The sequence below is a fragment of the Glycine soja genome, chromosome 5 (genome assembly GCF_004193775.1).
Source record: "Glycine soja cultivar W05 chromosome 5, ASM419377v2, whole genome shotgun sequence".
Taxonomy (NCBI): domain Eukaryota; kingdom Viridiplantae; phylum Streptophyta; class Magnoliopsida; order Fabales; family Fabaceae; genus Glycine; species Glycine soja.
In genome coordinates this window covers 5,965,883-5,980,086 of record NC_041006.1, presented here as the reverse complement: position 1 = coordinate 5,980,086, position 14,204 = coordinate 5,965,883, and the positions used below count along the sequence as shown (strand labels likewise).

Genomic DNA, 14,204 nt, shown 5'->3' with positions numbered 1-14,204 from the left:
GGTGTTATAAAAATGACGAGAGAGAGACAGGGACTACAAATACTAACAGTACCTCCACAGCTCCACTGCTATAATTAACAAATAACTTACCTCCTTTTCTCAATTTATTACTTTATTATATAATTCATCAATAATATTAGATTCATTCTTCTTAAATTAAATTTTAGTTTAAATGGAGAAAACGTGTTCACTTAGTCAGTGAATTTTTTTGACGAAGATTAATAAAAATAAATTGTTATAATTCGTGAAGAAAAAAAAGAAATTAACAAATTTTGAATTTTGTTCTGCTTCTGCTTCTGGTTGATTTTTTGTCATTATATGACAGATAATCACGCATGGCTCAATATGCACCACCAGTTTAATCCTTAAGTGTTGTCAAAACTAGCTTTGTCCCAATGTGGATTATGCTGAATTATATCTTCTATAATTTGTTGGAAGCCACTTGGATTATCAAGCTTCTTAACTCAAGCATTGGAAGGGAAGCTATAGCACACTCAGAAAATCGATGAGTCCCATGACCATGATCACGACCACGACCACGATGTTTCTTTAGACATGTCAAGGTTCGATACCTGCTAAGGTTGCCTAGATTTCTGTGAAGATTCTCGCATATACGTGCTTACCCTTCATATTATGTTAACAATTGGTCAGTGATTCCCTGTGGCTACCAGTGTGAGATTTGTCTTGTGAGTTGAGTTTCGACCACTGATTTTGATGGAGCTGAAATCGTTCTCTTCTTGTTCTGCGTCCACATCTGAGGTTGTCCATGTTGGAAGATCCTACTCCACTTTGTTCTCCAGTTTCAGGCACAAAGTTGGAGTTAGATTTTCTACCCACTTCAAGTGCCGCAGAGGTAACTAACAATTACCCAAATACATCATTCTTTGAGGCTTTTTTTGTTGTATTCTTTTTTTCTCTTTGATTTGTTGTTTTTTTATTTTAATTTCATGAAACAGAACCTTTTTGTTAGTTTTGAGCTTCTTTTTTTATTTTTTTCTTTAACCAGTAAGACAGAATACCTGAATTAATTTTGGCTCACGAGTTATAAGCCATGGTTGATTTCGCTTACACGTTTCTAAAGTTGACATTTTTGCTAATAATCGATGTCACCCCCCCCCCCCCCCCCCCCCCCCTCCCTTTTTTTATCTACCACCAAGAATGTGGGAAGAGTTTGGTATTTCATTTGGTAGAAAAAAATTGGATTTTATTTTATTTTTGCAGGGGTCCAATTGGAATGTGGGTTTAATACTCTCTAATGTTCAATTTCAGGGTTGTTTTTGAGGACTTATTGTGCCTCGGATAACACTTATTTGACAGATAAAGCATTCATTAGTTCAGTTGGTCAAGATAATTTTGCAGCAGAAACGAGTTCCCATCGAATTAATGGAACAAATGGCTCAATTTCAAGATTCTATTCCACAAATCTGAAATTACTTGATGCCTTTGATGATGAGTATGGGGGAGTTGTTGTTCATCCGGATAGGTTACCATCCAACCCATATACCTTTGCATCTGTGTTGCGTTTGTCTCTTTCTCAGTGGAAAAAGATGGTAAATCCTTTGTCCATGTTCTTATCCTCTCTATTCTCTAACATGAACTAACTATGTTCACATGGAAACTTGTCACCTCTAAATGATTCTGATGTTTCTTCCTTTGAAAATAAATTTTATAATAACTATCCGTAAGGCAAGCATAGCATAAGTATCTTTTTAAGGTTTCTATGATATGCATGTTTGAGAAATGAAAAGACACCATCAGTACTTTCTGTGTGCTTTTATTTTGTGATTGCATCTGTTTCCTCTTGAAGGCATCATCTAGCACAAAGTTATATATATTAAGTTATCTGATAATTTGCAGGGAAAGAAGGGAATTTGGCTTAAGTTGCCCTTAGAACAATCTGATCTTGTTCCAATTGCTGTGAAGGTAATTTAACTTCTCACAAGTCTACCAATTAAGAAATAAAGAAAATAACATGTGCATATGAGAGATTTCAGTATGTGTCATGTTCATTATTAAGTTCACAAAATTAAATGAATTAACATTGCAAAAAGACCAATAAATTCATCCACTTATCTGTCTCTATTCAGTTAAGCCTTTGTTTTTACTCATTGAGGAGTTGTTGACCCTATGAGGTAACTCATTTTGGTCTCAGGAAGGCTTCCAATACCACCATGCAGAGCCAGGATATGTGATGTTAACTTACTGGATTCCTGCCGGACCTAGCATGCTTCCAGCGAATGCATCACATCAAGTTGGAGTTGGGGGATTTGTCATCAATGACAACAATGAAGTATGATTGCTTCTAACGTAATTAACATAAGAAAGAAGAAACTTCATCCCAATTATTAAATAAGAAAGCAGGACATTCTGCACTTAGGATTTGCAAAGAACTTTTTTCAAGCTACTAAACATTCTGCATTTTTTTATATGATGTCAAGACAGTTTTTTTATCTAATTTGAATTTTGCAAGCGCTAACATTTGTATAATTTTCTGTTAAAAATTCGTAAAGGTGCTTGTAGTACAAGAGAGACATTGTTCTCCAGCAACTCTTGGTCTTTGGAAGATACCAACCGGATTCATTCTTGAGGTATTTAATTTTGCAGCTTCACTTAATTTTCTTTAATGCTTTAGAAACAAAATAGAAGACCAAATTAGAGACAGTGTTGAATTGTAGTCTCATTTATGCAATTATTTTGCAACTTGAATTCTTTATCACTTGTGTGAATTATCTCAGGCAGAGGAAATATATACAGGAGCTGTAAGAGAAGTGAAGGAGGAAACTGGGGTAAGTTTGGTGTAGTTGGATATATTCCTCTGGTGTTGAATGCATTCATGAGTTTGTATTATAAGCATCAATTGCGTAAGGGCTTTCTTCTGATGCTAGCTGCTTTATGTTGCAGATCGATACAGATTTCATTGAAGTCATAGCATTCAGGTAACAGCACTGTTCATACTCAACCATGTGATCATGAAATTAAAAAATTTCTTTAATAAAATAAATCTGAAACAGTAACTATTGATTTTGTGTATATACTTGATCCATTTTAAATAATTTGTCACCATCTAATTATGATGTCTAAGTTAAAACTGGAAGGGTTTATCTTGTAATCAACTACTTAGTTACAGAATCTACTGTGATCACAGAATGCTGCATAATTTAGCTTTTAATTCCATTACTGCCACACTTTTCTTGTATTTTTCTTCAAGATCTGAAGAGTTTTATCATAAATTCTAGGCATGCACATAATGTGGCCTTCGAGAAGTCAGATTTGTTCTTCATCTGCATGCTAAGACCCCTGTCATCTAAGGTCATTGTTGATGATCTTGAAATTGCAGCAGCAAAGGTAAGATATTCTGACTCATGAAGACAATTAAAGGAATTTTTTCTTGGAGATGATTAACTTATTTCCTTGCAGTTCCTTATGTTTAATGTTCTGTATTCGTGTAGAATACTATAGTCACCAAATTAATAATATGTTCCTTTTTTTAATTTTCCTTTCATTTTCTTTGTTTTGTAACCATTCCTAAATCCATATCTAGTGAGTGATGAGTATAGAATATCAAGGGACGTGGAATTATAGATAAACTAAGAAACCACAGGGTTATATTATATCCCAAAAACCAAGTTGAAGATCGATCAATTTGACTTCAGTACCACTTGCATAAACTTCCCTTGATCAACATTTAGTGATTAAGGTAGCATAACAGTTACTTTGTGAAACAAACATTGAAGTGAGGTATCTTGTTACATGCAAACTTTTACTTATCTGAATTTCCAATGTAACTCTTAAGTGATGTGATGCAGTGGATGCCCCTGGTTGAGTTTGTAGAGCAACCACTCATCCAAGAAGACTCCATGTTCAAGAAAATCGTAGATATCTTCATTGCTCGTCTTGGGAAGCGATATTGCGGCTTATCAACTCATCAAGTAGTTTCAAAGTTTGACGGCATGGTGTCTTCCTTATACTACAATGTCATCGACAATGAAGATAACTGTGTTGGAAAATGAGGACTCGAACACGCACCACTCTTGGCTTCTCAAATGTCAGCAACAAGCTGAAAGCTGGGCTAACCACTAGTGCAGATATCCATTGTGATATGTAAACATGCAAATGACAATTTATCCCTATAGTTATAATGTATATAAATATCTCTGATAACGTTCGTGTGGAACATGCTTGATCATCACAGTTGTTCCACATTTTGACATTTACTAATGAGTAATGATTCTTGCAAATAGAACATTAACTATATTAACTGGTCTCTATCTTATAATTTATAGAACTGAATCAACATCTATATTTGAAGGTTAACCATTAAAAGATCGATATAAGATTGATCCAATGATTAGAAAAGAATGAAGGAAAGGAGAGAGATTACAGGTTTGAATTCTTCCGATAAACACTTTTATTAAAACTAATAAATTAATATTTGTCAATAAAAAAAAGGATACCATGACATGTTAGAGACAAATTGATAGGTGATTTTCTTAGAATATAGTGGGGGTGGTGTTTGAAGTCAAAAGAGTAATAGTGTTGAATTGATGACCTTGATCTGTAGTATATTTCATGCCTGATTGGTGGAAACTTTTCTTTATTATAAATCAAGGTGTCAAACCTTTATGTATTCAGGTGATTAAGATGAATCAGTTGAGTGTTAAATAAAAAGTCCCAAATGCCATATTCCTATTAATGCAAGTAATGTTTTTCCAACAACCCAAAATTATTAAATTTATTATTCAACAATACTTAAAGTGATCTAAATTTATATCTGTTAGAGTATTCAATTTAATATTATTATCTTAAAAACTATAAATTTGTAGTTAAAAATGTTATATCTTTCTTAACTTCTTCACCATCATCATAAAGAGCTAAGTGAAGCCTAAAAGGAGAGAATATTTATTTTACTAGTTACAGGTAATAAAACAAAATAATTGATGTGCCTGAACAAACCCACTTCCAGTTTGATGCAGATATTCCAAAAACAATTATTGAGATTTTTCCGTGAATATCACGTTCGCTATCCATTAGCAAATTTACTAGCAAATGAAAGGAACAGGGAAGCGCAAAATGCCAAGATTTGTTTTCAATCGACATGTGCGAAATTGCAACAATATGAGATTTCAATTAAAAAACAATACAACAAGTTATAGATTTTTTTTTAATTGTTTATAAGTAATTATTCTGTTTATGTTTGAGATTTTGTATTTCCAGCCGCTCCTATTTGTTTTTCTCGTCATCTTGGTGAATATTATGTACTTAACTAATTAGCAGTTTGATGATGTAGTTGAACTTTTTTTATTTGGATTGGAAATATATGAGATTTCTTATTTAGTATTGAAAATAATTATTGGTTTTTGTAAAAAATTATGAACATACATAAAAATAAATATTTTTCTCTCAAAATGATTATAGGAGGATTGAAACCCACAAATGGCGTTTGTAAAAGAAATTGTGAATAAGTTAGGGGTCAAAATATCACAATCGGATAAAGGCAAACCCACGTGAATTTTCAGAGCTCAATGCATAATTATTTATTTTCAAAAACCAAATTGTGGTGGTCCATTCAATCAGAACGGTTTCCATTTTGGTCTTGGATGGGCATACTCATTACTCACTGTTCTAAATTTTTGACAAGCTGCAGTTTTTATGTTCTTCATTTAGGTTATATATTAAATAATTCTTTCTCCAATGATGACATCCACTTGCTTAAATAGTATTTTTCTTCTTCTTTGAAAGATCATAATCAGTGGATTTGACAATTATGTTTATTATAAGAAGCATTAATATGATCCAAGTTGTATTTGGCTTCCTAACTAAATTACTTTCTTTTGAGAATGAGATTCTTATAATCTTCTTATATATATTTGTTAATTTTTATAATAATTATATTAAAAATCACACTATTAATAATTGTGTACAAAAATAAACTCTAAAAACCTGCAATATTATAATTCATTAATATAAATGAATATTAAAGTTTAAAGAAAAAAATATATTATTTTCATTTTTAAAATCGATATCATGGATTAGTTTGACTCTTGATTATACCTAAAAAAAGGGAGCAAATTTAATCTCTAACTTTCATAATCATAAGTTAATTTAGTCTTTAAAATTAATTTTTATTTCATTAACTTCTTGAACTATCCATAAACCAATTTTCGGTTCAATCAGTCTCCACAGCAATTTTTAAAATAACCAAAGTTTTACATTACACAGGTGTATTACACTAACCTAACTGTTTTATTTCGCTATTAAATTATACTAGTCATAAACCTTTCTAATTCCTATATATATATATATATAAAGTTTTTAATTCAGTTAAAATTCAGTTAAAGGTGGTTAATGCCAACTCTAGGTCATATGCGTTATTCTACCCCTAATAGCGAATAATTTGATGGGACTCATTAATTAAAGACTTAAAAAATATGAGAATAATAAATTACTAGAAAAAAGTAATTTCGTATGCGAATGAGTAGGAAATAACCTGAGTTTGATGGTCCAGAATAATAAATTACTTTTATAAACACAAACAAACTTGGTATAATTTTTTAAAAATACCTCCAAAAAATTACTTACTTGTTTCCCTGCTTTGGCGGCCAAGGCAAGCCTCTCTAATTTAACTTTTTTAATTTAGGCTTCATGGTTAAGTACTTGCTACCTCACATTTCTTCTCCAATTTGTTGTTGATTTTTCAAGCTCTACCCTCCCTTCCCTCCACTTTCCTCCCTCTTCTTCTTTTGTAAGTTTCTCTTTTTTTCTTTCATTCCCCATATGCGCTCATTCCACTTTTTTTTTTTTTTCATTTTTGGGATCTACGCTCTCTATTCTTCAGATTTATGCCTTTCCCATTTTTTTCCTTAACATAATAACAATTCAATCACACGAACTCTGAACCTTACCTGCATTTTCTTTGTCTGATAAAGGCAAGGATTTCAACCAAGCTCCTCTTTCTTTTTCCATCTTTCCAATTTTTTAGACAAAACCCTGATGAAAAAAAATCAATTTTTTCCCTGCCCTTTTGTTGTATGTTAATTTTTGTAAAAGGGTTTTCTTGCGCATTTAAAAAAGATAATATTTTCTTTTTGTGGCAATTTCATAGGCTTCTGTTTTTGAGGCGAAGAAGGATGGAATTGTAATGCTGGGAATATAATTGGAGAATTGGGGGAGGAGTAAGGGAGGAAATCATACACAATGCCCGAGTTCCCCTTGAGCTCGAGGTTGGAAAGGGTGCAAAATAGCTTGAGAGAGAATGGTTCTCTGGTGTATCTCAATGTGTATGATCTTACACCTGCCAACAATTATCTTTACGCCTTTGGGGTTGGAATCTTTCATTCGGGCATAGAAGGTTTGTTTCTGTGATCCTTGTATCGTATTGTATTGTACTTCCTCCACTGTCAAGTTTTAATTTTGAGTTCAGCTTGTGATGAGAGAATTAAATTTTGCAAGTTGTTTTGGGATTGCAAAATGATGTTATGGCGCGACATTTTGATTATTGAACAGTGGTAGAGAATAGAAAAACTGAACTGGTAGTTGAATAGGAGCTGATTATAATCCGCAGTGTGAATCAAGTTGCTGTGTGTATTGATCAACCAAGAAGAAAGACATGTGAATGCATTACTTGACAGTAGGTTGTCCTCTCATTCATCGGTTTAGGTTTCTTGTATTAGTTTTTGATCGGTAACAGCTTTAGTTTTTAACTTAGCCGAATGGTCCATGTAGCCCACCTCACATAGTAGGATTAAGCTTTGTTGTTCTTGTTGCTGCTTGTAGTGATATGCCTTTAGAAAATGCTGCATGATGGTTAAAATAGGAGACATTCATTATAATGGTTGGTATATGGGATTCTGCTTTGAATATTATTTGGCTAGTAGGAACTTCCCATTCATGATAACACTTCATATCAAACATGACTGAAGTACATAACCAATATGCAAGTGCATTAAATTGGGATGGTAAAGTTAGTACAAAATTGTTGTTGCATATGACTCTAGATTTCCTGAAGGGTGGGACTTTACTCTTTTTTTTTTGCATCTGGTAATGTGGGAATTAAGATATGGTTTTCTATTATTTTAAACTTCAAGTGTAATTATTTGGGCCTTTATTATGGATTAATATACCTATTGGATCTAAGGTTTGACATTTCATTCCTAAAAACTCTTAAATATATTTGGATTACTATAGTAGGAAATAGTTTGTTTGGCACTTTGGCTCCTTGTTTTTAATGATTGAGTTACTATTTTGCCTTTCCCTTTACAGTGTCTCCTTTTTCTGCTCTACCTTTTCTCTTTTCTATCTTTTTTTGCCTTCTCTTTTTTTTCCCATGATGCTCTTGAGAAAAACTCCCATTTATGCTTCGTGATATGTTAGATTTTGGGATAAATTATGTTCTTAATGCAGTTTAATGCTCTGATTTTATGATTCAAAGGGTAACTCAGTAGTACATTTTGACAATCAAACGTAGCATTCTGTTGAGCTTGAGCATTGATGTGTCATTTTGGGTATATACCATTGCATCATGGTAAAGGCTTTAAACACGTGCATACATGCATATGTGATTACAAGTTCTTCCTCATCTAATGAAATCTATTGTCTTGCCAAAAGATCTATATATGTTTTGTCATTGAAGAACTATGGTTTCTCCATTCATGGTTAATGAATTAGTTCTATCTCGAGAGTCGAGTGACATTGAGATTTTAAAATGCAATAATGCTTCATTATTTTTGTTTTTTGTGATCATGCTTCTAGAAGTTCTAGTTAAGGTTGTGATGCTTATACCTGGTGATTAAGTAATTGTTCGGAAATCGAGGGAATAAATACCGGAGAGATTTATACCAATGAGATGTGAACAATGATATAAGTGAACCTAACAGTTCACCTTAACCCAAAATTTTAAAGTTCAAGTTTATGGATCTTTCCTTTACTCATATGGTGTTCAACCTTTTCATTCCTACACGATATGAGACTTCATCTCATACTTATACTTCAATAGGAAGTCATTTTTATCCACTAGTGTTTTTCATGGTGGTCATTAGAGCCCACATGCTCTAGATACTTATTCCACCACTCCATCCATAGGACACGTCGCCTAGACCCATTACCAGAAAGACTTTCGATACAAAGAATCCCCAGGCCAAGGATCTACTACCGCCATCTTACTCATCCGAGCCGATCACTAAGTCAAATCAGGCTTTGATACCAATTGTTGGAAAATTAAGGGGGTAAATATCGGAAAGATTTACACCAATGGGCCATGAACAACCATATAAGTGAATCTAACACCATACTTTAATCCAAAACCTTACAGTTTAGGTTTATGGATCTTTCCTTCACTTATATGGTGTTCAATCTTCCAATTCCTACATGGGACTTTACTTCACACTTGTACTTCAACAATAACTCCTTTCTCACTCTAGTCGGATACAAATCTTTTAGATATATACACTGCTGAGATTGTTTTAAGAAAGATAATGGTTATTTTAGGCATATCTTTATATGGTCTCTTGTGAGTTGTTTTAATTATTGTCAGTGTGACCCTTCATCCCACCTCTATGTTGTCTTAAGCTAATCAATGATATGGCAACCTTGTGTGCTTGCTACATTTGGGTCATAACCCATGCAATATCTTTCATCTTTGATTCCTTCACTTTGAGCCTTTAATTATCAATTTAAATAAACTAAAGTTTTTAATTACATGGAAACTTTCATTTCTATTGCTCTTGTCTGAGATTCTAGAATTTTTACCGTTGCACTATATTGCGTTGCTGCTGGTAGGGGTGGGCATTGATTGAATTTTTAAGAATCTAATCCATATCCAATCCATATCTACTTAAATGGATTGGATCTTAAATCTATATTCATATTTTTTTTAAAACAATTTGGATTCAAGATCCAATCCATTTAAGTGGATATGGATTTGGTCATATCCAATTTATATCCACTTAAATGTTATAAGGATTTTTTTTTTACAAATTTTAGTAATTAAACGCTAAAAAGTGAAAACTTAGCACTTGTTCATTTAAGAGTTATTTTCAACCGATCTTGGTCAAGACTATTTTCAATCGATCTTGGTTTCAGCCTATCTCAACTAGGGCAATTTGGGCTGACATCGGCCCAGACATTTTTAGACCAACTTCAACCAGGAATTTTTTTTGACTGACGTCGGTCAATGCATTTTTGGTAGACGTCAGTCAAGGATGTTTTTGATTGATCTTAGTAGGGTTATTTTATGGTCGAGGTCGACTAAGGTTTTTAGTCAATGTCGGTCAGTAATATTTTTTGGCCGACATCGAGTAGGGGTTTTCGATCAGCGGTTATCGTGATTGGTTTTTTTGTCAACGTTAGGGTTTTTTTGCTAGCATCGGTACGATTTTTTTGGCCGATGACGAACATCGATATTTTTTGGCCAACATCAGCCGATACTATACTTTGGTCAACGTTGGCTAGGTTTTTTTGTTGACGCTAGTTGAAACTATTTTTTTGTTGGTGTCAGCTAGGTTTTGTTTGCCAACATTGACCATGACTATTTCTTTTGGCCAGTGCTGACTAACGATATTTTTTGTTGACATCAACTAGGATTTTTTTTATCGGCGTTAATTGGGGGAATATTTTGGCCAACGTTAGCGAGTTTTTTTTACCAATGTTAGTCGATGATGTTTTTCGGTTGATGTCGGCCAAAAAATTCCAAGCCAACGTCGGCAAAAAAAAGTCGTCTGATGTTGACCAAAAAAATCATGACCGATATCGGTTGAAAAACCTACCTGACGTCGACCAAAAAATAATCTTGACAGACATCACAAAAGAAAACCCTAACTGATGTTAACCAAAAAATAATCTCGACCAATGTTGGCTGAAAAAACCCTTATTGACGTTAACCAAAAAATAGTTTCAACCGATGATGGTTTAAAAACATCATCAGTTGATGTTGTCCAAAATAACTCTTGGCAAGATCGACCAAAAAATAATTCCTACCAAAGTTAGCCAAAAAAATCTAGCAATCATCATCCCAAAAATTGTATTGGATTTGAAAATCCAAACAAATATTCAATCCATATCCAATTAATTGGATTGGATTTAAAATCCAAAAAATTGGATTTGGATATAAACCAAACCATTTAAATGGATATAAAGTGGATTAGATTGAATTGGATATGGATTGATTTTATATATTTGGATTATTTTGCACAGCCCTAGCTACTAGTATGCATCTTGTGCTATCAAGTCCTGGATGGTTGGCTTATATTTGTGAGTTCTGAATAACAATAGCTCCGACAAACTAGTTTTAGGGTTTTTATTTAACTTAGTATTTGTTATTCATCAATTTTTTTATTCATTTGAGTGTTTTGCTGCAGCCATAAACCATTTTGTTACTACATTTTTGTAGTGGCTCATTTTGTTATTCCAAAATAATTTTAGTTTTTATCTTTTTCTTCCTAAGCAATACGCTCCCAGTAAAAGAAGCAACTTACTTGGATAATACTGTTTGAAATTCACTGCACTGCTTTTGATTCTATATATTTATCATCAAAATTTACCATATTTGGATGGTGATTATTTGTTTTGTTAGTTTATTAAAGTGAAATGTTGTAAAAGAAAATCCCACATGCCCATATTGAGCTTCAGTAGTAATAAATTAGAGTATAACCAAAGGATGCGTCGAATATTCTGGGGGCTATCATAAATTATGCTTAGCAGGTCCAACTTGGGGGCTTATTTAATGTTTGTGTTCAAGTCATTAGTTGAGTTCCTCTTCACCAAATCCAATTCAACATTTGCTCTGACATTTGTTTTTGACAGAAATCTCATTTCTGGTTTAAAAGTTTTGGATATTGTTACTAATTGCAACATCATGAACTGACTTTAGCTTATTGTTTTCATGAACAGTGCATGGTATGGAATATGGCTTTGGAGCACATGAATACCCAACAAGTGGTATATTTGAGGTCGAACCCAGAAGCTGTCCTGGCTTCATCTTCAGATGTTCAGTATTGTTAGGCAGGAATGATATGTCTTATTCAGAATTTCGTTCTTTCATGGAGCGCCTTTCTGTAAAATTTCATGGAGACAGCTACCATCTGATTGCTAAGAATTGCAACCATTTTACTGATGAAGTTTGCCAACAGCTAACTGGAAAGCCTATTCCTGCATGGGTAAATCGGCTGGCTCGTGTTGGTGAGGATTCTCTTTGCTTGATTATTCTGATACCAGATAAGCTGTATTTTGTCTTTACTATGAATTCAACTTGCCCGTGTAATGTGCATAACTATGTTCCGTTCCGTTGTGTCCCTACTCCCTTGTTCATGTTTTAAATGATATGCTGCCATGAATGTGAAAAATAAATTTTTATATTATTGTGGAAATAAGTCTCAAAGGCTGATGGGAAGTGAGAGCGAGTAATCACAGTTGCTTACAACTGACCATTGATTTTCTGAACACATGCATCAACTAGTGTAGTTGTGATATGACCACATCCCATTTGGAATTTCAGGTTCTTTCTGCAATTGTCTTCTGCCAGAAAGCCTTCAGGTTGCTGCTGTTAGACATCTCCCTGAACATCTTGCACTTTCTGGTAAGATATGAAGACAACAGTATTAGCCTTGTTTTACACTTTATGGCGTCTTTTAGATTAATTTTATTAGTGGTAAATATCTATTATGGCTGGCACATAGCATTTTACATATCTACTATCTTTTCTATATGTAAGTACATTTTATTACTTTCTAACAAAAAATGAAAAACAAAAAGTGCACTCCTATGTGATTCATGAAAACCAGAAAAAGTTGGAGTGGCCTATTCTTTTGTCAATACCATATCTAGACAAAACATTTGACATTATAAAGCAGTTTGGTTAATCAACCCACGAGGGTAAGGTTCTAAACATATGTCAATTGCAGACGATGAAGGACTGGAATCTGATGGCCTCTCGGATTCAGATGAGAGTGAAGACGAGGATTCCAATCACCATCTGCTAACTACACCAAGTGGCGGTGAACTCACCATTATAAAGGAAAAACCAATGACTCTAGCACGAGACCTCCTATGATTTTCATTAATTACTTGCCATTCTTATTCTTTCTTCCTTTTACTGTATGTGTGATATTAGCTTTCAAGATGTAACAAGCTTTCTCAACAGCCATGTTATGTATTACAAAGACGATAGTCTGTTTATGTGGTCCTGTATGTTTCAAAATGGAGTGGCTGTCTTGTAGATGTAATATTAAGGTACAAACAAAAATGTTCAGCCATACCGTTAATCTCATTGTGTGTAGTGATATTTGATGGATGATGGGTGTCATTAAGTACTGGACAAATACGCTCCAAAAATAACTGTTCCATGTAAAATTCGCCATATTCTCTATTTTTAAGATTATACTGCATCAGTTTCCCTTGGTTGCTTTTTGTATTGGTTAAAAAGGATTATTTTAGGGAAAAATTATTATTTTGTTGACTTAAATATGTTTTTAGTCCTTTAAATTTAAAAATATTTTGTCTTTTAAATTTGTGAAATATTTTTAGTCTTTTGATTTTTGACAGGTTAAATGTATAATTTGTGACAGTTTTTTAATTTAAGAGGATTAAAAAAACATTTTCAAAATTTAAAGACTAAAAGAACAACTTTTAATTGGAGAGACTAAAAAAAGCCGAACCCCTAAATTTGAGGGACAACATATTTAAGCCTTATTTGTTCTTAGTTTTCAACAAACCTACTGCACTGTTAATATTGTAACTCAAACGTGACAGTGGCAATTCACTTGTAAGAAACACCATCAGTGTTCACAGATTACTTTTACTAAATAAAACGATCTAGGGGGAAATATACCATAAGAAGTGCAAAACAATTCGTAGTTGAAGAGTTTGGTGCATTATGGGAAATGAATCGGTATATTGATAAATGCATAACAAACAATGCTTGATATTTGCTAGCATGCATTCAAAGTCATACATGATACATTACATTGATGGTGTAGAAAACAATAGCCACCATTTTTAATGAGAATAAGCACCTCAACAAACCGTAGAATGTCGACGTTATCTACTTCATTAGTGTTCCGGAAGGCCATCTGAAATTATCCGAGAAAAACTATGATACAGAAGATGTAACCAACCGATAACGTATGTTTAGATTGATGGTAAGAGATAGAATGTAAGGTAAGTTACATTATGATGCTCATTAGAAAAAGATAGAATGAGAATCATTCCACTTT

At 33.3% G+C, this 14,204-nt stretch overlaps 2 protein-coding genes across 4 annotated transcripts; both read left to right on the top strand.

Annotated features, from left to right (window-relative positions):
- Positions 1 to 364: 364 nt before the first annotated feature.
- LOC114412199 (nudix hydrolase 8-like) lies at positions 365 to 4,254 on the top strand. Of its 2 annotated transcripts, none has more exons than XM_028376011.1 (10): positions 365 to 563; positions 672 to 853; positions 1,270 to 1,550; positions 1,858 to 1,923; positions 2,153 to 2,290; positions 2,511 to 2,588; positions 2,736 to 2,786; positions 2,902 to 2,936; positions 3,237 to 3,345; positions 3,807 to 4,254. In XM_028376011.1, exons 2-10 carry the CDS (start codon positions 715 to 717, stop codon positions 4,008 to 4,010), a joined length of 1,101 nt encoding a protein of 366 aa, XP_028231812.1. In that variant the 5' UTR covers positions 365 to 563; positions 672 to 714; the 3' UTR covers positions 4,011 to 4,254. The 2 variants fall into 2 exon arrangements, with proteins under 2 accessions (XP_028231812.1, XP_028231810.1); XM_028376009.1 differs by having other exon boundaries at positions 652 to 853.
- A 2,354-nt stretch (positions 4,255 to 6,608) lies between these two features.
- On the top strand, positions 6,609 to 13,379 carry LOC114412198 (deSI-like protein At4g17486). 2 transcript variants are annotated; one of them, XM_028376007.1, is made up of 5 exons: positions 6,609 to 6,742; positions 7,103 to 7,348; positions 11,884 to 12,171; positions 12,488 to 12,568; positions 12,894 to 13,379. In XM_028376007.1, the coding sequence occupies exons 2-5, from the start codon at positions 7,195 to 7,197 to the stop codon at positions 13,040 to 13,042; spliced, it is 672 nt and encodes a 223-aa protein (XP_028231808.1). In that variant the 5' UTR covers positions 6,609 to 6,742; positions 7,103 to 7,194; the 3' UTR covers positions 13,043 to 13,379. The 2 variants fall into 2 exon arrangements, with proteins under 2 accessions (XP_028231808.1, XP_028231809.1); XM_028376008.1 differs by lacking the exon at positions 6,609 to 6,742 and adding an exon at positions 6,805 to 6,926.
- Positions 13,380 to 14,204: the final 825 nt, after the last annotated feature.